Source organism: Coregonus clupeaformis, chromosome 17, assembly GCF_020615455.1.
Source record: "Coregonus clupeaformis isolate EN_2021a chromosome 17, ASM2061545v1, whole genome shotgun sequence".
NCBI classification, from domain to species: Eukaryota; Metazoa; Chordata; class Actinopteri; order Salmoniformes; family Salmonidae; genus Coregonus; species Coregonus clupeaformis.
The window spans coordinates 25,438,319-25,465,589 of NC_059208.1; the positions used below are offsets into that span (position 1 = coordinate 25,438,319).

The 27,271-nt window shown below is 50.1% G+C and overlaps 1 protein-coding gene across 2 annotated transcripts in view; it reads left to right on the top strand.

The window, feature by feature from the left end:
• The window catches only part of LOC121542623 (protein Jumonji-like), a 103,472-nt gene that overhangs the window by 50,089 nt on the left and 26,112 nt on the right, over window positions 1–27,271 (top strand). For both annotated transcript variants that reach the window (XM_045226204.1, XM_045226205.1), the window contains exons 5-9: window positions 17,486–17,677; window positions 20,478–20,683; window positions 22,001–23,279; window positions 26,184–26,311; window positions 26,710–27,111. In XM_045226204.1, the coding sequence (XP_045082139.1) occupies window positions 17,486–17,677; window positions 20,478–20,683; window positions 22,001–23,279; window positions 26,184–26,311; window positions 26,710–27,111 (2,207 nt within the window). The remainder of the gene's footprint in view (window positions 1–17,485; window positions 17,678–20,477; window positions 20,684–22,000; window positions 23,280–26,183; window positions 26,312–26,709; window positions 27,112–27,271) is intronic.

The following is a 27,271-nucleotide window of genomic DNA, read 5'->3' on the forward strand; positions in this document are numbered from 1 at the left end:
GCCCCAACACCACGGGAAACGCAGGAGAGTCAATCAAATACAACCGAATTATCTCCTCATGGCCCTCCTGCGTTTTCATCCTGAGCGGCGCCGTGACCTCCCTAATCAACCCAGACCCCAAAGGGCGACTATCTAGGGCATGGATAGGGAAGGGCACATCCACTGGAACTATAGGAATCCCTAACATATGGGTGAAATGGCGGTCGATAAAATTCCCAGCTGCGCCTGAATCGACTAGCGCCTTATGCTGGGAATGAGGAGAAACCTCGGGAAACACAACTTTAATTACACATATGGGAGCTCTGGGTGAGTTGGGCGCCTACTCAACTGGAATGACTCATCAGTGCGTGGCCTACTGCCTCGATTCCGAGGAGACCCTCCCCAGCACCGACCAGCAGTGTGTCCTCTGCGGCCACAGTTGGTGCAGGGGACGGCCTCTCTCCTGGTCTCTCTCCTAGTACCAGCACCTCCGAGCTCCATCGGGGTCGGCTCGGAAGTGCTGGGGGATGGAATGGACGGCCCCGAGTCCGGACGTCCGCGGGTAGCCAACAGGGTGTCCAGGCGAATCGACATGTTCACCAGTTGATCGAAGGTTAGGTTGGTGTCCCTGCAGGCCAATTCCCGACGCACGTCCTCCCTCAGGCTACATCTGTAGTGGTCGATGAGGGCCCTCTCATTCCAAACCGCGTTGGCAGCCAGTGTCCGGAAGTCCAGTGCGAACTCCTGCGCGCTCCTCCTCCCCTGTCGAAGGTGGAATAGACGTTCACCCGCCGCCTTACCCTCTGGTGGATGATCGAATACTGCCCTGAAGCGGCGGGTGAACTCTGCATAGTTGACTGTGTCGGCGTCTATTACCCCCACTCGGCGTTGGCCCACTCCAGCGCCTTGCCGGACAGACAGGAGATGAGGGCGGACACGCTCTCGTATCCCGAGGGCGCCGGGTGGATGGTTGCCAGGTAGAGTTCCACCTGGAGCAGGAAACCCTGACACCCGGCAGCTGTGCCATCATAAGCCCTCGGGAGCGAGAGCCGAATCCCACTGGACCCCGGAGATGAAGCGATGGGCATAGCTGATGGTGGTGGTATCGTCGGAGGAGGTGTAGACCAACTTCTTCTTTCCCATCGCTCCACGGTTTTCACCACCTGTTCCATGGCGGTGCCGAGAGCCTGGTTCATAGCCGCTTGTTGTTCTACGCGCTCTTCTATTGATCCAGCTGGCACCGCCGCTCCTGCTGACTCCATGTCTAATTGGTGCGTTATTCTGTCAAGGCGACGTGTATGCGGTAGGCGAAGTCAAGAGCAGGACACCGAGCTACTGGCAGAAACTTTACTAGATTCAGTGCAACAAAACAAAGTACACTGGCAACCTCGAACAGCGAGGGAAATAACAAGACCTGCACACATGGGCAACTGCCGCAAAGACCAAAAACAATAACGCACAATACACAATGAGAAACAGAGGGTATTAAAGGGAACACAATCAAACATAATGGGAAACAGATGTAAACAATGAAGACCAAACAAGATAAACACCTAAACATCGATCGGCAGCAGCTAGTACTCCGGGGACGACGAACGCCGAAGCCTGCCCGAGCAAGGAGGAGGAGCAGCCTCGGCTGAATCCGTGACAATGGTGGACTAGAGGGAGGTCGGAGGGACTGAGGTCGGAGGGACTGAGGTCGGAGGTCGGAGGGACTGAGGGAGCTGTCTTTTTCTCTCAGGCTGAGTCCCAAATGGCACCCTATTCTCTACATAGTACACTACTTTTGACCAGGGGCCATATGGGTCTTGGTCAAAAGTAGTGCACTATGTAGGGAATAGGGTGCCATTTGGGATGCATTCTGTCATTAGGTTAAGCTGATGCCTCCAGGGTTGGTTGATTAGTGTCGTGGCCCAGGGGCTATTAATACACAGTGTCCCATAGACATGTGGTGTGTCCAGATGTGTCTTCAAGTTTCAAGTTTTAATGTCACGTGCACAAGTACAGTGAAATGCCTTTCTTGCTAGCTCCAAACCCAACAATGTAGTAATCAATATCAATGTAGTACTAAGAATAACAAGGTAGAACAGAAACACACGAGATATAAAAATAAGAAATAAGAAGAACAGGAGAAAGTAAGAAGCTAAAAACAGGATCAGTTCAATACCATATTTATAATGTGCAGGGATACTGGAGTGATAGAGGTAGATATGTATAGGGGTAAGCATACTATATATAGAATCAGTTCCAATACCATATTTATAATGTGCAGGGATACTGGAGTGATAGAGGTAGATATGTATAGGGGTAAGCATACTATATACAGGATCAGTTCAATACCATATTTATAATGTGCAGGGATACTGGAGTGATAGAGGTAGATATGTATAGGGGTAAGCATACTATATACAGGATCAGTTCAATACCATATTTATAATGTGCAGGGATATTGGAGTGATAGAGGTAGATATGTATAGGGGTAAGCATACTATATACAGGATCAGTTCAATACCATATTTATAATGTGCAGGGATACTAATAGATGGAGATGAGGAGGGAGGTGGGTAGTATGGATGGAACTATGAGGAGGGAGGTGGGTAGTATGGATGGAACTATGAGGAGGGAGGTGGGTAGTATGGATGGAACTATGAGGAGGGAGGTGGGTAGTATGGATGGAACTATGAGGAGGGAGGTGGGTAGTATGGATGGAACTATGAGGAGGGAGGTTGGTAGTATGGATGGAACTATGAGGAGGGAGGTGGGTAGTATGGATGGAGATGAGGAGGGAGGTGGGTAGTATGGATGGAACTATGAGGAGGGAGGTGGGTAGTATGGATGGAACTATGAGGAGGGAGTTGGGTAGTATGGATGGAACTATGAGGAGGGAGGTGGGTAGTGTGGATGGAACTATGAGGAGGGAGGTGGGTAGCATGGATGGAGATGAGGAGGGAGGTGGGTAGTATGGATGGAACTATGAGGAGGGAGGTGGGTAGTATGGGTGGAACTATGAGGAGGGAGGTGGGTAGTGTGGATGGAACTATGAGGAGGGAGGTGGGTAGTATGGATGGAACTATGAGGAGGGAGGTGGGTAGTATGGATGGAGATGAGGAGGGAGGTGGGTAGTATGGATGGAACTATGAGGAGGGAGGTGGGTAGTGTGGATGGAACTATGAGGAGGGAGGTGGGTAGTATGGATGGAACTATGAGGAGGGAGGTGGGTAGTATGGATGGAACTATGAGGAGGGAGGTGGGTAGTATGGATGGAGATGAGGAGGGAGGTGGGTAGTATGGATGGAACTATGAGGAGGGAGGTGGGTAGTATGGATGGAACTATGAGGAGGGAGGTGGGTAGTATGGATGGAACTATGAGGAGGGAGGTGGGTAGTATGGATGGAACTATGAGGAGGGAGGTGGGTAGTGTGGATGGAACTATGAGGAGGGAGGTGGGTAGTGTGGATGGAACTATGAGGAGGGAGGTGGGTAGTATGGATGGAGATGAGGAGGGAGGTGGGTAGTATGGATGGAACTATGAGGAGGGAGGTGGGTAGTATGGATGGAACTATGAGGAGGGAGGTGGGTAGTGTGGATGGAACAATGAGGAGGTAGGTGGGTAGTATGGATGGAGATGAGGAAGGAGGTGGGTAGTATGGATGGAGATGAGGAAGGAGGTGGGAAGTATGGATGGAACTATGAGGAGGGAGGTAGGTAGTATGGATGGAACTATGAGGAGGGAGGTGGGTAGTATGGATGGAGATGAGGAGGGAGGTGGGTAGTATGGATGGAACTATGAGGAGGGAGGTGGGTAGTATGGATGGAACTATGAGGAGGGAGGTGGGTAGTATGGATGGAACTATGAGGAGGGAGGTGGGTAGTATGGATGGATATGAGGAGGGAGGTGGGTAGTATGGATGGAACTATGAGGAGGGAGGTGGGTAGTATGGATGGAGATGAGGAGGGAGGTAGGTAGTATGGATGGAACTATGAGAAGGGAGGTGGGTAGTATGGATGGAACTATGAGGAGGGAGGTGGGTAGTATGGATGGAACTATGAGGAGGGAGGTGGGTAGTATGGATGGAGATGAGGAGGGAGGTAGGTAGTATGGATGGAACTATGAGAAGGGAGGTGGGTAGTATGGATGGAACTATGAGGAGGGAGGTGGGTAGTATGGATGGAACTATGAGGAGGGAGTTGGGTAGTATGGATGGAACTATGAGGAGGGAGGTGGGTAGTATGGATGGAGATGAGGAGGGAAGTGGGTAGTATGGATGGAACTATGAGGAGGGAGGTGGGTAGTATGGATGGAGATGAGGAGGGAGGTGGGTAGTATGGATGGAACTATGAGGAGGGAGGTGGGTAGTATGGATGGAGATGAGGAGGGAGGTGGGTAGTATGGATGGAACTATGAGGAGTGAGGTGGGTAGTATGGATGGAGATGAGGAGGGAGGTGGGTAGTATGGATGGAACTATGAGGAGGGAGGTGGGTAGTATGGATGGAACTATGAGGAGAGAGGTGGGTAGTATGGATGGAACTATGAGGAGGGAGGTGGGTAGTGTGGATGGAACTATGAGGAGGGAGGTGGGTAGTGTGGATGGAACTATGAGGAGGAGGTGGGTAGTATGGATGGAGATGAGGAGGGAGGTGGGTAGTATGGATGGAACTATGAGGAGGGAGGTGGGTAGTATGGATGGAGATGAGGAGGGAGGTGGGTAGTATGGATGGAACTATGAGGAGGGAGGTGGGTAGTATGGATGGAGATGAGGAGGGAGGTGGGTAGTATGGATGGTACTATGAGGAGGGAGGTGGGTAGTATGGATGGACCTATGAGGAGAGAGGTGGGTAGTATGGATGGAACTATGAGGAGGGAGGTGGGTAGTATGGATGGAACTATGAGGAGGGAGGTGGGTAGTATGGATGGATCTATGAGGAGGGAGGTGGGTAGTATGGATGGAACTATGAGGAGGGAGGTGGGTAGTATGGATGGATATGAGGAGGGAGGTGGGTAGTATGGATGGAACTATGAGGAGGGAGGTGGGTAGTATGGATGGAGATGAGGAGGGAGGTAGGTAGTATGGATGGAACTATGAGAAGGGAGGTGGGTAGTATGGATGGAACTATGAGGAGGGAGGTGGGTAGTATGGATGGAACTATGAGGAGGGAGGTGGGTAGTATGGATGGAGATGAGGAGGGAGGTGGGTAGTATGGATGGAACTATGAGGAGAGAGGTGGGTAGTATGGATGGAACTATGAGGAGAGAGGTGGGTAGTATGGATGGAACTATGAGGAGGGAGGTGGGTAGTGTGGATGGAACTATGAGGAGGGAGGTGGGTAGTGTGGATGGAACTATGAGGAGGGAGGTGGGTAGTATGGATGGAGATGAGGAGGGAGGTGGGTAGTATGGATGGAACTATGAGGAGGGAGGTGGGTAGTATGGATGGAGATGAGGAGGGAGGTGGGTAGTATGGATGGAACTATGAGGAGGGAGGTGGGTAGTATGGATGGAACTATGAGGAGGGAGGTGGGTAGTATGGATGGAGATGAGGAGGGAGGTGGGTAGTATGGATGGTACTATGAGGAGGGAGGTGGGTAGTATGGATGGACCTATGAGGAGAGAGGTGGGTAGTATGGATGGAACTATGAGGAGGGAGGTGGGTAGTATGGATGGAACTATGAGGAGGGAGGTGGGTAGTATGGATGGATCTATGAGGAGGGAGGTGGGTAGTATGGATGGAACTATGAGGAGGGAGGTTGGTAGTATGGATGGAACTATGAGGAGGGAGGTGGGTAGTATGGATGGAACTATGTTGAGGGAGGTGGGTAGTGTGGATGAAACTATGACGAGGGAGGTGGGTAATATGGATGGAGATGAGGAGGGAGGTGGGTAGTATGGATGGAACTATGAGGAGGGAGGTGGGTAGTATGGATGGAGATGAGGAAGGAGGTGGGTAGTATGGATGGAACTATGAGGAGGGAGGTGGGTAGTATGGATGGAACTATGAGGAGGGAGGTGGGTAGTGTAGATGGAACTATGAGGAGGGAGGTGGGTAGTATGGATGGAGATGAGGAGGGAGGGTGGGTAGTATGGATGGAACTATGAGGAGGGAGGTGGGTAGTATGGATGGAACTATGAGGAGGGAGGTGGGTAGTATGGATGGAACTATGAGGAGGGAGGTGGGTAGTATGGATGGAACTATGAGGAGGGAGGTGGGTAGTATGGATGGAACTATGAGGAGGGAGGTGGGTAGTGTGGATGGAACTATGAGGAGGGAGGTGGGTAGTGTGGATGGAACAATGAGGAGGGAGGTGGGTAGTATGGATGAAGATGAGGAGGGAGGTGGGTAGTATGGATGGAACTATGAGGAGGGAGGTGGGTAGTATGGATGGAACTATGAGGAGGGAGGTGGGTAGTGTGGATGGAACAATGAGGAGGGAGGTGGGTAGTATGGATGGTGATGAGGAGGGAGGTGGGTAGTATGGATGGAACTATGAGGAGGGAGGTGGGTAGTACGGATGGAACTATGAGGAGGGAGGTGGGTAGTATGGATGGAGATGAGGAGGGAGGTGGGTAGTATGGATGGAGATGAGGAGGGAGGTGGGTAGTATGGAAGGAACTATGAGGAGGGAGGTGGGTAGTATGGATGGAACTATGAGGAGGGAGGTGGGTAGAATGGATGGAACTATGTGGAGGGAGGTGGGTAGTGTGGATGAAACTATGAGGAGGGAGGTGGGTAGTATGGATGGAGATGAGGAGGGAGGTGGGTAGTATGGATGGAACTATGAGGAGGGAGGTGGGTAGTATGGATGGAACTATGAGGAGGGAGGTGGGTAGTATGGATGGAACTATGAGAAGGGAGGTGGGTAGTATGGATGGAACTATGAGGAGGGAGGTGGGTAGTATGGATGGAACTATGAGGAGGTAGGTGGGTAGTATGGATGGAACTATGAGGAGGGAGGTGGGCAGTATGGATGGAGATGAGGAGGGAGGTGGGTAGTATGGATGGAACTATGAGGAGAAAGGTGGGTAGTATGGATTGAACTATGAGGAGGGAGGTTAATAGTATGGATGGAACTATGAGGAGGGAGGTGGGTAGTATAGATGGAACTATGAGGAGGGAGGTGGGTAGTATGGATGGAACTATGAGGAGGTAGGTGGGTAGTATGGATGGAGATGAGGAGGGAGATGGGTAGTATGGATGGTACTATGAGGAGGGAGGTGGGTAGTATGGATGGAACTATGAGGAGGGAGGTGGATAGTATGGATGGAACTATGAGGAGGGAGGTGGGTAGTGTGGATCGAACTATGAGGAGGGAGGTGGGTAGTATGGATGGAACTATGAGGAGGGAGGTGGGTAGTATGGATGGAACTATGAGGAGGGAGGTGGGTAGTATGGATGGAGATGAGGGGGGAGGTGGGTAGTATGGATGGAACTATGAGGAGGGAGGTGGGTAGTATGGATAGAACTATGAGGAGGGAGGTGGGTAGTGTGGATGGAACAATGAGGAGGGAGGTGGGTAGTATGGATGGAACTATGAGGAGGGAGGTGGGTAGTGTTGATGGAACTATGAGGAGGGAGGTGGGTAGTATGGATGAAGATGAGGAGGGAGGTGGGTAGTATGGATGGAACTATGAGGAGGGAGGTGGGTAGTATGGATGGAACTATGAGGAGTGAGGTGGGTAGTATGGATGGAACTATGAGGAGGGAGGTGGGTAGTGTGGATGAAACTATGAGGAGGGAGGTGGGTAGTGTGGATGGAACAATGAGGAGGGAGGTGGGTAGTATGGATGAAGATGAGGAGGGAGGTGGGTAGTATGGATGGAACTATGAGGAGGGAGGTGGGTAGTATGGATGGAACTATGAGGAGGGAGGTGGGTAGTGTGGATGGAACAATGAGGAGGGAGGTGGGTAGTATGGATGGTGATGAGGAGGGAGGTGGGTAGTATGGATGGAACTATGAGGAGGGAGGTGGCTAGTACGAATGGAACTATGAGGAGGGAGGTGGGTAGTGTGGATGGAACTATGAGGAGGGAGGTGGGTAGTGTGGATGGAACAATGAGGAGGGAGGTGGGTAGTATGGATGAAGATGAGGAGGGAGGTGGGTAGTATGGATGGAACTATGAGGAGGGAGGTGGGTAGTATGGATGGAACTATGAGGAGGGAGGTGGGTAGTGTGGATGGAACAATGAGGAGGGAGGTGGGTAGTATGGATGGTGATGAGGAGGGAGGTGGGTAGTATGGATGGAACTATGAGGAGGGAGGTGGGTAGTACGGATGGAACTATGAGGAGGGAGGTGGGTAGTATGGATGGAGATGAGGAGGGAGGTGGGTAGTATGGATGGAGATGAGGAGGGAGGTGGGTAGTATGGAAGGAACTATGAGGAGGGAGGTGGGTAGTATGGATGGAACTATGAGGAGGGAGGTGGGTAGAATGGATGGAACTATGTGGAGGGAGGTGGGTAGTGTGGATGAAACTATGAGGAGGGAGGTGGGTAGTATGGATGGAGATGAGGAGGGAGGTGGGTAGTATGGATGGAACTATGAGGAGGGAGGTGGGTAGTATGGATGGAACTATGAGGAGGGAGGTGGGTAGTATGGATGGAACTATGAGAAGGGAGGTGGGTAGTATGGATGGAACTATGAGGAGGGAGGTGGGTAGTATGGATGGAACTATGAGGAGGTAGGTGGGTAGTATGGATGGAACTATGAGGAGGGAGGTGGGCAGTATAGATGGAGATGAGGAGGGAGGTGGGTAGTATGGATGGAACTATGAGGAGAAAGGTGGGTAGTATGGATTGAACTATGAGGGAGGGAGGTTAATAGTATGGATGGAACTATGAGGAGGGAGGTGGGTAGTATAGATGGAACTATGAGGAGGGAGGTGGGTAGTATGGATGGAACTATGAGGAGGTAGGTGGGTAGTATGGATGGAGATGAGGAGGGAGATGGGTAGTATGGATGGTACTATGAGGAGGGAGGTGGGTAGTATGGATGGAACTATGAGGAGGGAGGTGGATAGTATGGATGGAACTATGAGGAGGGAGGTGGGTAGTGTGGATCGAACTATGAGGAGGGAGGTGGGTAGTATGGATGGAACTATGAGGAGGGAGGTGGGTAGTATGGATGGAGATGAGGAGGGAGGTGGGTAGTATGGATGGAACTATGAGGAGGGAGGTGGGTAGTATGGATAGAACTATGAGGAGGGAGGTGGGTAGTGTGGATGGAACAATGAGGAGGGAGGTGGGTAGTATGGATGGAACTATGAGGAGGGAGGTGGGTAGTGTTGATGGAACTATGAGGAGGGAGGTGGGTAGTATGGATGAAGATGAGGAGGGAGGTGGGTAGTATGGATGGAACTATGAGGAGGGAGGTGGGTAGTATGGATGGAACTATGAGGAGTGAGGTGGGTAGTATGGATGGAACTATGAGGAGGGAGGTGGGTAGTGTGGATGAAACTATGAGGAGGGAGGTGGGTAGTGTGGATGGAACAATGAGGAGGGAGGTGGGTAGTATGGATGAAGATGAGGAGGGAGGTGGGTAGTATGGATGGAACTATGAGGAGGGAGGTGGGTAGTATGGATGGAACTATGAGGAGGGAGGTGGGTAGTGTGGATGGAACAATGAGGAGGGAGGTGGGTAGTATGGATGGTGATGAGGAGGGAGGTGGGTAGTATGGATGGAACTATGAGGAGGGAGGTGGCTAGTACGAATGGAACTATGAGGAGGGAGGTGGGTAGTATGGATGGAGATGAGGAGGGAGGTGGGTAGTATGGATGGAGATGAGGAGGGAGGTGGGTAGTATGGAAGGAACTATGAGGAGGGAGGTGGGTAGTATGGATGGAACTATGAGGAGGGAGGTGGGTAGAATGGATGGAACTATGTGGAGGGAGGTGGGTAGTGTGGATGAAACTATGAGGAGGGAGGTGGGTAGTATGGATGGAGATGAGGAGGGAGGTGGGTAGTATGGATGGAACTATGAGGAGGGAGGTGTGTAGTATGGATGGAACTATAAGGAGGGAGGTGGGTAGTGTGGATGGAACTATGATGGGGGAGGTGGGTAGTATGGATGGAGATGAGGAGGGAGGTGGGTAGTATGGATGGAACTATGAGGAGGGAGGTGGGTAGTATGAATGGAGATGAGGAGGGAGATTGGTAGTATGGATGGAACTATGAGGAGAGAGGTGGGTTGTATGGATGGAACTTTGAGGAGGGAGGTGGGTAGTATGGATGGAATTATGAGGAGGGAGGTGGATAGTATGGATGGAGATGAGGAGGGAGGTGTGTAGTGTGGATGGAACTATGAGGGGGGAGGTGGGTAGTATGGATGGAGATGAGGAGGGAGGTGGGTAGTATGGATGGAACTATGAGGAGGGAGGTGGGTAGTATGAATGGAGATGAGGAGAGAGGTGGGTAGTATGGATGGAACTTTGAGGAGGGAGGTGGGGTGGTATGGATGGAACTATGAGGAGGGATGTGGGTAATATGGATGGAACTATGAGGAGGGAGGTGGGTAGTATGGATGGAACTATGAGGAGGGAGGTGGGTAGTATGGATGGAACTATGAGGAGGGAGGTGGGTAGTATGGATGGAACTATGAGGAGGGAGGTGGTTAGTATGGATGGAACTATGAGGAGGGAGGTGGGTAGTATGGATGGAACTATGAGGAGGGAGGTGGGTAGTGTGGATGGAACTATGAGGGGGGAGGTGGGTAGTATGGATGGAGATGAGGAGGGAGGTGGGTAGTATGGATGGAACTATGAGGAGGGAGGTGGGTAGTATGGATGGAGATGAGGAGGGAGGTGGGTAGTGTGGATGGAACTATGAGGGGGGAGGTGGGTAGTATGGATGGAGATGAGGAGGGAGGTGGGTAGTATGGATGGAACTATGAGGAGGGAGGTGGGTAGTATGAATGGAGATGAGGAGGGAGGTTGGTAGTATGGATGGAACTATGAGGAGAGAGGTGGGTTGTATAGATGGAACTTTGAGGAGGGAGGTGGGTAGTATGGATGGAACTATGAGGAGGGAGGTGGGTAGTATGGATGGAACTATGAGGAGGGAGGTGGGTAGTATGGATGGAGATGAGGAGGGAGGTGGGTAGTATGGATGGAACTATGAGGAGGGAGGTGGGTAGTATGGATGGAGATGAGGAGGGAGGTGGGTAGTATGGATGGAACTATGAGGAGGGAGGTGGGTAGTATAGATGGAGATGAGGAGGGAGGTGGGTAGTATGGATGGAACTATGAGGAGGGAGGTGGGTAGTATGGATGGAACTATGAGGAGGGAGGTGGGTAGTATGGATGGAGATGAGGAGATAGTTGGGTAGTATGGATGGAACTATGAGGAGGGAGGTGGGTAGTATGGATGGAGATGAGGAGGGAGGTGGGTAGTATGGATGGAACTATGAGGAGGGAGGTGGGTAGTATAGATGGAGATGAGGAGGGAGGTGGGTAGTATGGATGGAACTATGAGGAGGGAGGTGGGTAGTATGGATGGAACTATGAGGAGGAAGGTGGGTATTATGGATGGAACTATGAGGAGGGAGGTGGGTAGTATGGATGGATCTATGAGGAGGGAGGTTGGTAGTATGGATGGAACTATGAGGAGGGAGGTGGGTAGTATAGATGGAGATGAGGAGGGAGGTGGGTAGTATGGATGGAACTATGAGGAGGGAGGTGGGTAGTATGGATGGAACTATGAGGAGAAAGGTGGGTAGTATGAATGGAACTATGAGGAGGGAGGTGGGTAGTATGGATGGATCTATGAGGAGGGAGGTTGGTAGTATGGATGGAACTATGAGGAGGGAGGTGGGTAGTATGGATGGAACTATGAGGGAGGTGGGTAGTATGGATGGATGGAACTATGAGGAGGGAGTTGGGTAGTATGGATGGAACTATGAGGAGGGAGGTGGGTAGTATGGATGGAACTATGAGGAGGGAGGTGGGTAGTATGGATGGAACTATGAGGAGGGAGGTGGGTAGTATGGATGGAACTATGAGGAGGGAGGTGGGTAGTATGGATGGAAACTATGAGGAGGGAGGTTGGTAGTATGGATGGAACTATGAGGAGGGAGGTGGGTAGTATGGATGGAGATGAGGAGGGAGGTGGGTAGTATGGATGGAACTATGAGGAGGGAGGTTGGTAGTATAGATGGAGATGAGGAGGGAGGTGGGTAGTATGGATGGAACTATGAGGAGGGAGGTGGGTAGTATGGATGGAACTATGAGGAGGGAGGTGGGTAGTATGGATGGAGATGAGGAGATAGTTGGGTAGTATGGATGGAACTATGAGGAGGGAGGTGGGTAGTATGGATGGAGATGAGGAGGGAGGTGGGTAGTATGGATGGAACTATGAGGAGGGAGGTGGGTAGTATAGATGGAGATGAGGAGGGAGGTGGGTAGTATGGATGGAACTATGAGGAGGTAGGTGGGTAGTATGGATGGAGATGAGGAGGGAGGTGGGTAGTATGGATGGAGATGAGGAGGGAGGTGGGTAGTATGGATGGAACTATGAGGAGGGAGGTGGGTAGTATGGATGGAACTATGAGGAGGAAGGTGGGTATTATGGATGGAACTATGAGGAGGGAGGTGGGTAGTATGGATGGATCTATGAGGAGGGAGGTTGGTAGTATGGATGGAACTATGAGGAGGGAGGTGGGTAGTATAGATGGAGATGAGGAGGGAGGTGGGTAGTGTGGATGGAACTATGAGGAGAAAGGTGGGTAGTATGAATGGAACTATGAGGAGGGAGGTGGGTAGTATGGATGGATCTATGAGGAGGGAGGTTGGTAGTATGGATGGAACTATGAGGAGGGAGGTGGGTAGTATGGATGGAACTATGAGGGAGGTGGGTAGTATGGATGGATGGAACTATGAGGAGGGAGTTGGGTAGTATGGATGGAACTATGAGGAGGGAGGTGGGTAGTATGGATGGAACTATGAGGAGGGAGGTGGGTAGTATGGATGGAACTATGAGGAGGGAGGTGGGTAGTATGGATGGAACTATGAGGAGGGAGGTGGGTAGTATGGATGGAACTATGAGGAGGGAGGTTGGTAGTATGGATGGAACTATGAGGAGGGAGGTGGGTAGTATGGATGGAGATGAGGAGGGAGGTGGGTAGTATGGATGGAACTATGAGGAGGGAGGTTGGTAGTTTGGATGGATCTATGAGGAGGGAGGTGGGTAGTATAGATGGAGATGAGGAGGGAGGTGGGTAGTATGGATGGGACTATGAGGAGGGAGGTGGGTAGTGTGGATGGAACTATGAGGAGGGAGGTGGGTAGTATGGATGGAACTATGAGGAGGGAGGTGGGTAGTATGGATAGAACTATGAGGAGGGAGGTGGGTAGTGTGGATTGAACTATGAGGAGGGAGGTGGGTAGTATGGATGGAGATGAGGAGGGAGGTGGGTAGTATGGATGGAACTATGAGGAGGGAGGTGGGTAGTATGGATGGTACTATGAGGAGGGAGGTGGGTAGAATGGATGGAGATGAGGAGGGAGGTGGGTAGTATGGATGGAGATGAGGAGGGAGATGGGTAGTATGGATGGAACTATGAGGAGGGAGGTGGGTATTATGGATTGTGATGTCACGAGAGGCTGTGTCCTGGAGGGACGTTACATCCCCCTGAGGTGGCTGCAAACCCAGACAGCTATGGCTCCATCTGCTGGTATGGTCGGGAACGCCACCCCTCTATGGCCAATCTTCCCACGCAGCTGAAACAAATCAGGAGCTGATGAGCTGAAGGTTTGGAAGGGAAGAGACACACTGAGGGAGTGTGGGGGGGGGGTGAAGAGACACAGTCTCCAACCTGGGCTCTCTGGAGGACAAGAGTGCTGCACGTCCACTTCCATGAGGAATATAAGGATTTGGAGATACTTACCTTTGGGAAATACTCACCTTTGGATATATGCACCTGTGGAAATACGTGAGAGACATTTGGAAGGACTTTTTGCTGGGTTGGCCACTAGCTGCAACGTGGACTACAGTAAGGCTGGGGAAAAGTTATCTGAGCGAGTGAGAATTATGATTTTGGATGTGGAAGAGACATCCCTGAACTGTTAACCCTTAAAGAGCCACAAGAGAACATAATTTTGTTATATTTTCGTTAATTTCCCAAGACCTTTAATAAAATCCTTGTTTTGTTTGAACCTTGTCTCCTTGCACTACTTGAGCAATCCCGCTGAAAGCCGTGTAGCCTCTCGTGACGTCACAGATGGTGGAGAATACGGGCACGCTCAGCGTTAATAGTGCATGTCAGAGGAGGATACCGAAGGTTTGATCACCCAGTTTTCCAAGTTGGCCGTAGGCTCCCGCCGACGGAAATGGAGGACATATTGAAAGCCCTTGTTGCTGGCCAGCAAGCCCAGATGCAAGCAAACGTGGCTCTCTTGGAGGAGCAAAAGAAAGCCAACCTTCTGAAGGCAGAGGAATTGCAGTTGCAGAGACAGAGGGTTGTCCAAAATACCCGTCCAATAAAGGCAAGTGACTTTATATCTAAGATGGGAGCTACCGATGACATTGAGGCATACCTGCATGCATTTGAGGCCACGGCCACTAGGGAAGCCTGGCCCAAGCAACAGTGGGTTGGTCTGTTAGCCCCCCTTTCTAACCGGGGAATCGCTGAATGCTGTCCGGGACCTGGGCCCTGACCAGGTTACTGACTATGATGCCCTGAAGTCTGAGATCCTCAGCAGATATGGACTCACAAAGTTTGGTATGGCCCAGCGCTTTCACAGCTGGACCTTCCAACCAGACCAACCTCCTCGGGCGCAGATGCATGAACTGGTCCGAATCGCAAGGAAATGGCTGGATCCGCAGAGGAATACAGCAGCGGCGGTGGTGGAGGCCGTTGTGGTGGATCGTTACCTACGCGCCCTGCCTTATGAGGCAAAACGGGTCATCAGTCAACAGGCCTTGACCACGGCTGATCTGACCGTGGAAGCTGTGGAAAAGTACCAGGCCACAGCGGAGATGCTGAATGCTTCCCGAAAAAGACCCCAGGAGTGCGGCCCCACCACAAATGGGAAGAACCCGTCCAAAGGACCCCAAGGTCTCGAACCCAGCCACGTCAGGACTTATCCCGGCTCCAGGGGGAGCCAGAAACCAGGCGGGTCCAAGAAGAGTACACCAGGAGGGGGGAAACTTCGACAGTGTTACCGGTGTGGGGAGATGGGACATATCTCCTGGCAGTGTGGGAAACCAGCCGATGAACCTATGCCCACTGCGGAGTCCTCCAGCTCAGCACCCACACACCGTTTTGCCTCGCTCTTGGGAGTCGTAGATGGCGGCCCAGATCGACCCCCCACCTGCCCGGTAACTGTGAATCACCATGATGTGGAGGCCTTACTGGATTCTGGTAGCCGGGCCACCCTGGTGCGTAAGGATTTGGTGGGCCCAACGTGTCTGACCCCGGGGAAAGTCCTCCCAGTTTCCTGTGTCCATGGGGACACCAGAGAATACCCCATTACTGAACTTACAATGACCAGCACACGGGGAACCATACACACGACGGCGGGGGTGGTTGATTCCCTCCCCGTCCCTGTCCTAATTGGACGAGACTGCCCAGCCTTTACCCACTCTGGAGAGAGTCTCAGGAGAGGATAACCCGAGTACCTCGGAAACGGAGAGGCAAGACTCATCCTGGGAAGGCTCCGGTGCAATCCTCCGAATTACTCACTCCCGCCCGGGCTCTGATAGGGAGGGCAGGTGCCCAGACCGACACAGAGACGGAGCTACAGAATCTGGACAAAGAACTGTCTGGTCTGAAGGGGACCGCTGAGAGGTATCGTTTGTTAAAGCAACAGTTAGACATGAAGACAGAAGAGTTAGATATCCTCCAGGCTAAACTCCAACAGAGCTCCTTCCATAAGCAACAGGAGGAGCTGGAGAGGCTGCGCAGGACCATCGAGGAGTGTGAGGAGACCCTGCGCAGTAGTAAGGAGGTCCAGAAGAAGGCAGAGGAGAAGTACAAGGTGTTGGAGAACAAGATGAAGAATGCGGAGGCAGAGAGAGAGAAGGAACTGAAAGCTGCTCAACAGAAGCTAAACTCTGCTAAAACCAAGGCTGATGCGTTCAGTAAGAAACTCAAGGAGAGACAACAGGAGGCTGAGTCCCTGGTCCTAGAGTTGGAGGAGTTGAAGAGAGAGCAGTCTGGCAAGCACCACGGCAATGCAGACGCCCTCTCCCGGCGTGATGCCTTCTTCGCTGCCTTTACCCGACGAGGACGTCGGTCCCGAGGAGGGGGATGTGTGATGTCACGAGAGGCTGTGTCCTGGAGGGACGTTACATCCCCCTGAGGTGGCTGCAAACCCAGACAGCTATGGCTCCATCTGCTGGTATGGTCGGGAACGCCACCCCTCTATGGCCAATCTTCCCACGCAGCTGAAACAAATCAGGAGCTGATGAGCTGAAGGTTTGGAAGGGAAGAGACACACTGAGGAGTGTGGGGGGTGAAGAGACACAGTCTCCAACCTGGGCTCTCTGGAGGACAAGAGTGCTGCACGTCCACTTCCATGAGGAATATAAGGATTTGGAGATACTTACCTTTGGGAAATACTCACCTTTGGATATATGCACCTGTGGAAATACGTGAGAGACATTTGGAAGGACTTTTTGCTGGGTTGGCCACTAGCTGCAACGTGGACTACAGTAAGGCTGGGGAAAAGTTATCTGAGCGAGTGAGAATTATGATTTTGGATGTGGAAGAGACATCCCTGAACTGTTAACCCTTAAAGAGCCACAAGAGAACATAATTTTGTTATATTTTCGTTAATTTCCCAAGACCTTTAATAAAATCCTTGTTTTGTTTGAACCTTGTCTCCTTGCACTACTTGAGCAATCCCGCTGAAAGCCGTGTAGCCTCTCGTGACGTCACAGGATGGAGATGAGGAAGGAGGTGGGTAGTGTGGATGGAACTATGAGGAGGGAGGTGGGTAGTATGGATAGGGATGAGGAGGGAGGTGGGTAGTATGGATGGAACTATGAGGAGGGAGGTGGGTAGTATGGATGGAGATGAGGAGGGAGGTGGGTAGTATGGATGGAACTATGAGGAGGGAGGTGGGTAGTATGGATGGAGATGAATAAAGGACTAAACACACGTGTCGACCAACGGTGAAAAGCAGCGTGTGGCCGTGTGATCACCTGCTGGGTGCCGACCGACGGTGGTGATTCAGCGTGTAGAATTGGGAAATAAACAGAAAATGACCACTGATTTTCTGGTCAGAGGAAGATTGAAGCACATGCACATCTGGTACTTTCCATGCCAACAATGGCCTCAAACCATGTCATACTGCAATAAGAGCTCTTCATCATTGTCTTGAGTATCTCTACGTCAAAATGTGTTGCAATATATGAATGTTCTTCTTGCTAAGGCTAGTGGTAATATAGGCTCAGTTGTGTGCTGCAGACTCCTTTCTAAAGCCATCTGTTTCCCTCTGTCTGTCCCTCTCTTCCTCCATACCCATCCCTTTGTCTGCGCTCGCCCTCCCTCCCCCTCTACTCTCCTCCCTCTCAGGCTCGGCTGCGTTGCCAGGCAACATGGCGTACTTTGGGAGTGCCCAGGATGATGTGGATCTGGAGGATGAAGATGATGAGGAGGAGGAGTGTGACGACAGGATGTCAGCTCTCAGCCACAACTCCACTTCCTGTCCGTCCTCACAGCGGAAAAACAAAACAACGCCGGGGAAGAAGGTTTCCAATGGACATGGTACTCACTACTGATCTACCATGTTTGTTTTGTTCTCCTTCTAGTTCACTCAGTCACTCAGTCACTCAGTCACTCAGTCACTCAGTCGTTTGCTTGGCTTGCTCACAATAACTCAGTCAGCCAGTCACTCACTCACTCAGTCACTCACTTTGTCACTCAGTCATTCACTCACTCAGTCATTCACTCACTCACTCAGTCAGTCAGTCACTCAGTCATTCACTCACTCACTCAGTCAGTCACTCACTTAGTCACTCAGTCATTCACTCACTCAGTAATTCACTCAATCAGTCAGTCACTCAGTCACTCACTCACTCAGTCAGTCACTCACTTAGTCACTCAGTCATTCACTCACTCAGTCACTCAGTCACTGACTCTTTCCCAGACGTCATTCTACTCCACCTAGTAACAGAGTAACAGAGGCCCATACTGTATAATTCTCCCTCACCAATCAGAAGAAGCCTAGTGAATTACAGCTCTGTCTCCTCTCACACCATGAGCATATACTGTAACATATATAGTGCACTACCTTTAACCAGGACCCTGGCCAAAAGTAGTGCACTACATAGGGAATAGGGTGCCATTTAGGAAGATAACCATGTACTCAATGATCCATGTCCACAAACAGAGCTCCATCATCCTCCCTTCACACACACACACACACACACACACAAACACACAACCTGTATGCATAACACCAGGCGTTATTCACTTCAACTGAAGCAAAGTATACACAGCCCTCACCCAGAGCTCACCCAGAGCTCACCCAGAGCTCACCCAGGGCCGTGGGTCTTAAAGGAGCAGCCATGTTTGTACAGTATACACATAGAGTCTCATATAGAACGTATGGTTGGACATATAGAGACCTCCTCTCCTCTGCCCTCGGTTGTTCTATGGGCCTACAAAGGATGAGTCACAAATGGCACCCTATTCACTTTATAGTGCACTACTTTTAACCAGAGCCCATCACTCTATTCCCTTTATAGTGCACTACTATTAACCAGAGCCCATCACTCTATTCCCTTTATAGTGCACTACTTTTAACCAGAGCCCATCACTCTATTCCCTTTATAGTGCACTACTTTTAACCAGAGCCCATCACTCTATTCCCTTTATAGTGCACTACTTTTAACCAGAGCCCTTAGTTTTTGGCCTATGGGCCCAGATCACTATAAAGGGAATAGTGTGCTATTTGGGACAAAGCCAGAGTGGAGCACGGTGTTTGAGGAAGCGTGTCTTAGGATGGATGTGAACACATTTGGCCTTGTGCAGACAGTCAATAGTATGTATGGGAGGGGGGGTGAAACCAGAGACTGCAGTCAACTGGAGATAATCCTGGAGAAAGTAGACTCCCTCCACACACAGCTCAGCACTGACACCTGACTCCAGTTTACAGAGAGAGAGAGAGAGAGAGAGAGAGAGAGAGAGAGAGAGAGAGAGAGAGAGAGAGAGAGAGAGAGAGAGAGAGAGAGAGAGAGAGAGAGAGAGAGAGAGAGAGAGAGAGAGAGAGAAGGTGGGGTGAAAGGGAAAGAGAGAGCGAGAAGGAGGGAAAGAGAGAGAGAGCAAGAGAGGGGAGAGAGAGAAACTTACTGTGGGGGGGGGCTGAAAGGTGCTCTGTGGGAAAGCCAAATGTTACTCGGAGCCAGAGTGTTGGTCCTGCACACGTTGAGGGTACCAGAGACTTCTACCAGCAAGAGCTTGTGCCAAGTAGGACACTTTAATATGCTGTGCTGGCGGGAGACCAACTGCTTAGTGTAAAATACAGCTCCCTCAGGCAGATATAGAGCACTGCTTTCACTGATTAACTGACCCAACAAAGACTATTTCTCTGTTTAACTAATATCTTACTCTCCAACATTGGACACTTTCTTTTCAGTAGGCCTGTCATAACAGTACTTCGAGTTTGAAAGCTGCAGTATATTTGAATGGACGGATTAGATTTTTTAATATCACCGTGGGTGGTACTATATTTATTTTGTTCCTTTTTTAGATATTGAGTGCCGTTGAAATGAAAGCGTTGTAAAAAATAATAATATTTGTCATAGTTCAAATAGGTGTTTGTTAGAATGACACTACTGGGAGCTCCACAGTGAGTCACTGAAAGCGTTTGAACTGATTTGACTAACCACAGTCTTTTCAAGTTACCTTGTAGTAATAATGTACATGTAACTGGAACAGTCATAATATACATATAGACATATCATGACAGATAGGCAGTTGCATCCCACTGGGCACACACTGGTTGAATCAACGTTTTTTCCATTACGTTGAACCAACGTGGACTAGACGTTGAATTGACCTCTGTGTGTGATGGGTGATTTGAAGGAGTCAGGCGCAGGAGGGTAAATCACAGAATACAGAGTTTATTCCGGAATATAGAGTTACGCAGAAATGCGTCAAACAGTCCAGTGCGCAAAACAGGCGCACTGGAACCAAACAGGCACACAGGGAAAATATACCCCATCAATACAAAATACACTGAGCTCAACTGAGCTACACTCTCCTCACATTAAACAATCACTCACAAGGACAAGGGGGGCAGAGGGAACACTTATACATGTACTAATGAGGGGTTGACAGTGAGAGGAAGTTTCTTTTTTTGCTGAGTTTAGTATGGTGTTTTTACGGTTTGTTAATTACACATTCAGTGTGAATGTGGCTTTGGCCACACCACATTCAAGGTTAATGTAAGGATAGGTTAAACAGAAAAGTTGTAAAACTGATGTTGAAGAAAGGCAGATCTTCACATATTTTGTTAGTGTAAACTGTCCATATATTTCATTGTCCTCATTCTGTGTTCCAGTGTTGAATGGCCACAGCAGGTCCTTACGGGGGAAGGAGCTCATCCTGAGGCCCAGAGGGAGAGAGGCTGTCCAGGCCAGAGAGAGGGCTGAGCGGGGAGAGGCCCGGAGGGAGCACCAGAGGACCTCTAAAGGACCCCCAGCCAGGACCTCCGGCACCACCCACAGCCTTCGCCACAGCAGGCCCACCCAGGAGCACCCAAAGCAGGTACACCAGGGAGACACGGATGGGCTGGGATAGAGAGTACCTGGACTGAATCCCAAATGGCACTCTATTGAAAATTCTCTATGTAGTGTACTACTTTTGATCACCGCCTATAGGGCTCTGGACAAAAGTGGTGCACTATATAGGGAATAGGGTGCCATTTGTGACAGCTTCAGTGTGTATCTTAATGGTCTGATGCCAGCGTGCCAGTCTGTTAGTGTTGGCCCCAGTAGACCATCGCTGCTGGAGGGTTTACATTTCCTGTCCTCTTGGTACAGCTTCCTGTTGGCTACAGGAATGTTGATCTCTCTCTCTCTCTCTCTCCCTCTCCCTCTCCCTCTCTTTCGCTCTCTCTTTTTCGCTCTCTCTCTCTCTCTCTCTCTCTCTCTCTCTCTCTCTCTCTCTCTCTCTCTCTCTCTCTCTCTCTCTCTCTCTCTCTCTCTCTCTCTCTCTCTCTCTCTCTCTCTCTCTCTCTCTCTCTCTCTCTCTCTCTCTCTCTCATAAACCAGACTTCCCCTTCCCCTCTGCCATAACTAACCCCTCAATGTTTACAGATCTGATCTGTAAGGTTTAAGGAAGCAATATGGTGGAAACTCCACCACTACACTGCTGACATAGTCTGATACACATTATTTTGTATGCCACTGGGAGCAGTGATGCCCTCTGGTGGGCGGAGTGGGATGGTTCCCTAATTATTCCCAGCAACACTCAGCCACTCCCTGACACACACACAGACACCTTATGCAGAGGAATAATACTGACAGTTACTGGCTTTATGTACAAAACCTTGGCAGACATACATCATTAAGGATATTTAGCATGAGTGCTATTTCAAACACATTCCAATTTGGGGTCTTCCTTCATTCAGGCTGTGACCCAAATGGCACCCTATTCCCTATATAATTCACTACTTTTGATTGGTGCCCTATGGGCTCTGGCCAAAAGTAGCGCACTATATAGGGAATAGGATGCCATTTGGGACGCAGATCTGATCTCCTTTGTGCATCTGCTGTTGTATAGGAGGGGTGCCAGAAGCCTCTCCCTGTCCTTGGCAAACCAACAGGTGACAGATTGTCTGGTGTCCTGTCCACCTTGGACTGGAACTAATCAACCACACCTCAGTAAGAGAGGAGATCTGAAGTCTGTAATGTTCCAGTACTGTATATGCTCAGGTTAAAACGTGGACCGATGGTCAATGATAAAATGTATAGCAGCACTAGATATAGAAGGAGAGGACATACTGTAGCGAGGTACAAATGATGATGTGTGAGATTTCCCAAATTACTTTATTTTTGATAATCCTACTTTTGTCTATTGCAGGTTTCAAAAGTGAACAGGCTGTCGCGGGTATCGTCAGCTACTGTACGCAACTCCTGTGCCAAAAAGCCCCCGGCCTCCCGAACACTGCCGTCCAGAACTGTGAAGTCCACAGCCGCAGCGCTTCCCAGGGGCCACATCCCCTACACCAAAGCCAGACTTCTCAAAGAGGCCAAACTCACACTGGGCAAAAGAGCCTCCTCCAAAGCTCGCCAACCCATGAAGAACCACCGCCGCCCTGCCAGTGGCAGTGCCCGCCACCACCCTCACCCTCGCACACCACACTCCAACTCAGGAAAAGCCTCAAGCGGCGATGCAAAGACTCCCAACAAACAGGAGGTACAATCCAACAAGGCAGCCGGCGGGTGTTGCCTACAGCGAGTCAACGGGCAGCTTCACCCACGCCGATGTGGCGGTCAGCAGGTACTGCAGGGGCGTGAGGGCGTCAGACACTCCAAGAGACGTCTGGGGCTCCCGGCTGAGGAGTGTCCGAAAGAGACACCGGAGTCTTCAACGGAGGTCAAAAAGGTCAGACTGCAGGTCAACGCCCCGGAGACACGAAGCAGCAGGAAGGTCAACGTCCAGGAGAAGGCTGTGGCGGTGTCAGGCGGCCATCTTGGTAAGGTCACGTCATCCCGACCTTCCTCCTCGGAGCGAAGACCGAAACGAGCCTCCGCTGGCAAGCTGATGTTGACCCGACAGGCACAGCCCATATCCCCTATTGCTAATACTACTACTACTACTACTACTACTGCTACTACACCACCAGCTGATAACACTACTTCTAAGAAAACTTTCCAGGCCACTTCCAAGAACACTTCCCAGGGATCTTCCAAGGGCACTTCCACCTCCACTTTCTCTACCTCAGCAGCCAAGGTCAAACCAGGCACCAGCAGCCCAGCTAAAGCAGCAGCAGAGCCTAAAGCAGCAGAGAGGCAGCGGGGAGAGCGGGGGAGTGGGGAGAAGAGAGGTGCAGCACGACCCCCGCCCCTGTCCCTAACCGAGGTGCCAGTATTCAGACCCAGCCTGGAGGAGTTCCAGGACCCCCTGGTGTACGTAGAGGCGGTGCGGGTGCAGGCAGAGAGCTATGGGCTGTGCATGGTGGCGCCCCCTCAGGACTGGAGGCCAGAGTGCAAGCTGAAGGAGGACATGAGGTTTGTGACCCAGGTGCAGCACATCCATAAGCTGGGTCGGCGCTGGGGGTCCAACGTACTCAGGCTGGCCTGCATCAGGAAACACCTCCAGGCCCAGGGTATCTCCATGGAAGACCCCCCGCTCATAGGTACATTTCTGCAGGACTGATACTTAGGTTGCGTCCCAACTACTTTTGACCAGAGCCCTATGGGGGTCCTATGGACCCTGGTCAAAAGTAGTGCACTATATAGAGGAAAGGGTGCCATTTGGGTGCCACTAAGGTTTAATGTAAAATACATTTTGGGAGCAGACACGTCATGTTATTCTAGTACAGTTTCACTTTATTCTAATACAGTTTTACTTTATTCTAATACAGTTTCATGTTATTCTAGTACAGTTTCACTTTATTCTAATACAGTTTCATGTTATTCTAGTACAGTTTTACTTTATTCTAGTACAGTTTCACTTTATTCTAATACAGTTTCATGTTATTCTAGTACAGTTTCATGTTATTCTAGTACAGTTTCATGTTATTCTAGTACAGTTTCATGTTATTCTAGTACAGTTTCATGTTATTCTAGTACAGTTTTACTTTATTCTAGTACAGTTTCATGTTATTCTAGTACAGTTTCACTTTATTCTAGTACAGTTTCATGTTATTCTAGTACAGTTTTACTTTATTCTAGTACAGTTTCATGTTATTCTAGTACAGTTTCATGTTATTCTAGTACAGTTTCATGTTATTCTAGTAGTTTCATGTTATTCTAGTACAGTTTCATGTTATTCTAGTACAGTTTTACTTTATTCTAGTACAGTTTCATGTTATTCTAGTACAGTTTCATGTTATTCTAGTACAGTTTCATGTTATTCTAATACAGTTTCATGTTATTTGATTACAGTTTAACTTTATTCTAGTACAGTTTCATGTTATTCTAGTACAGTTTCATGTTATTAGATTACAGTTTAACTTTATTCTAGTACAGTTTCATGTTATTCTAGTACAGTTTCATGTTATTTGAGTACAGTTTCACTTTATTCTAGTACAGTTTCATGTTATTCTAATACAGTTTCATGTTATTCTAGCACAACTCTACAGTGAGTGGCTATCTATCAGTTTTGTGGGTTTGCAGTTTCCTCTTGTTAGTGTGCTCTACTAAAGTCAAAAGGGCTGCTCCCAAATGACCTCTGACCCCCTCTCATCCTGACCTCTGACCCACCTCTCATCCTGGCCTCTGACCCACCTCTCATCCTGGCCTCTGACCCACCTCTCATCCTGACCTCTGACCCACCTTTCATCTCATCCTGACCTCTGAAACACCTCTCATCCTGACCATCTTGCCCATTGGCTGCTGCTGATTGCTCTAAGTGTGTTTGTTAGTGAGACCTTGACTGACCTTCCTAGAGAGGAAGGATTACAGTTCCTCTGCCAGCTGGCAGCTTTGATGAGATTACACTGGGAGAGATGGGGCTGTCAGGATGCCCGACACACACACACACACGCACACGCACACGCACACGCACACGCACACGCACACGCACACACACACACACACACACACACACACACACACACACACACACACACACACACACACACACACACACACACACACACACACACACACACACACACACACACACACACACACACACACACACACAAACAAACCACACACACACCACAAACACACACCAACCATTTTTTGAGCAAGGAGACCCCATACAGCCAAGCTGTGGTGAAAGGGGAAGACAGACAGATTGTCTTCAGTGATCTTTTTCCTACTACAACATTATAATGGTTCAGTATATTACCCACCATGCTGTGCTCTGATGGGACTTCTCATGAGTAGAGTAGCTCACACACACTGGTACTGGTCTGGGGGTTGTCAGAGTGTGAGTGTCTGTGTGTGAGTGTGTGTGAGAGTGAGTGTGTGTGTGTGTGTGTATGACGGTGTGTGTGTGTGTGTGTGTGTGTGTGTGTGAGAGAGAGTGTGTATGAGAGAGTGTGTGTGAGAGTGAGTGTGTGTGAGAGTGTGTGTGTGTGAGAGTGTGTGTGTGAGAGTGATTGTGTGAGAGTGTGTGAGTGTGTGTGTGTGAGAGTGTGTGTGTGTGTGTGTGAGAGTGAGTGTGTGTGACAGTGAGTGTGTGGGTGTGTGTGTGAGAGTGTGTGTGAGAGTGTGTGAGAGTGAGTGTGTGTGACAGTGAGTGTGTGTGTGAGAGTGAGTGTGTATGACAGTGAGTGTGTGTGTGTGTGAGAGTGTGTGTTTGTGAGAGTGTGTGTGTGAGAGTGAGCGTGTGAGTGTGACAAATGGGGAAGGTCTGTAAGGGGTTTTACAGGCAGCAGACACCATGGGGAGGAAGAGGAGAGGAACAAAGCAGAAGAGATATCATCTGGGTCTCAAATGACACACTATTCCCTATATACTGCACTACTTTTGACCAGGGCCCAGAGGAGTTCTATAGGGAATAGGGTGCCATTTGGGACTTAGCCGTTCTCTCTCTCAGGCTCCAATACCTACAGGCCTCTGCTTTGTCAGAGTGGGCCTCAACATCAAACAGGATAATGGCTGTCTAAACCAGGCTGTCCTGTGTAACAGAGGCGTATCATTCATTCGTCAGACATCCACAGTCTCGCGTGTAGAATATTTGGGTGTAATTAGTTTGCAAGCTTATTGTAAATGTAGTGATTTGTAGTGAATGTTGCTGCTTATTCAGAATCCATGTTTTTCAGCCCCATCGGTCCTCTCTATATCGTCACAGGTGCATACATCCATTAACCGGTGTTCTTCTATCTTGGCCACGGGGACACACAGGGTGTGCATGCTTTTGTTCCAGCCCTGTGCTAATACAACAAATCAACCAATCATTATTAAGCCATGTGGGTTCCCAGAACCAGGATTAAAGAACATTGTTTTAACCTCCTTGTTCTGTGTTCCCTCTCACCCTCCTTCACTCCCTCTCTATCCTCCCTCCCTCCCTCTCACGCCCCTTCATTCCCTCCTCTTCCTCCACATCCTCCCCCTCACCTTCTCACTCACTCCCTCCCTGCCAGGCGGCTGTGAGTTGGACCTGGCCCGGTTCTTTCAGCTCATCAACGACATGGGCGGCATGCAGCAGGTCAGCGACATGAAGAAATGGAGTAAGCTAGCCGACCAGCTCCGTATCCCCAAGACTGCACAGGTACTGTACCGCTTCAAGTGTGCGTCCCAAATCGCATAAACGGCACCCTGTTTCCGATATAGTAGACTGATTTTGACCAGGACCCATAAGGCTCTGGCCTACTATATAGGGAATAAGGGGCCATTTGGTACCCAGCCTCTTGTGTTGACCATGATGCTGTTCTGTAACAAACACTTCCTTCCAGCATCCATGTCTTGTAGTGTTTCATCTACACTGAAGTGGGTCATGTTTTTTATTCTACCTTTTTATTTGAGACTGACTACTGATGAAAACCAACAGCCAGCCCAGCTAGCTGCATAGCTAAGTACAGCACTTTGACATTTGATGTGAACACTGCCCTATGCCCTCCCTGTCAACCTTCAACTGCAACGTAATAATGCCCTACCACCCGACCACAGGATCGTCTGGCCAAGCTGCAGGAGGCCTACTGCCAGTACCTACTGTCCTACGACTCCCTGGACCCCGCTGAGCGCTCCCGCCTGGAAAGGGAGGTGCTGGAGGAGAAGGGGAGGCTGGAGAAGAGGAGGGGGCCCCTGGAGGGCCACCCAGATGACTCCCAACAGAGCCTGCTCCAGTTGCCCCGCTGTGAGCCCAAGAATGGCCTGGTAAACGGGGTGGTGCAGAGGAACGGCCTGCCCAGGAGCCTGGAGGAAGGAGAGAAAGAGGTGAAGAAACAGGAGGAGATGTGGCTGAGGTCCAGGAGGAGGCTGTTCGCTCAGGAGAAGAAAGGAGGAGCGGAGGAGGAGAAAGCAGAAGAGGAGGAAGGGGTTCTCAGCGACCAGCACAAGTGTATATACAGGGTAGGTCATTTCAGCCTGTTTCTGGCCCTGTACACAACTGATGTACACCACATTTAGCACAACAAATGTGATACAACAGAGAGTTTTTCTGGACAAAAAATAATTACACAAGCATAGTGGAGGCACTACAAAACGCTTGTGTAAATATTGTTGCGCAAAC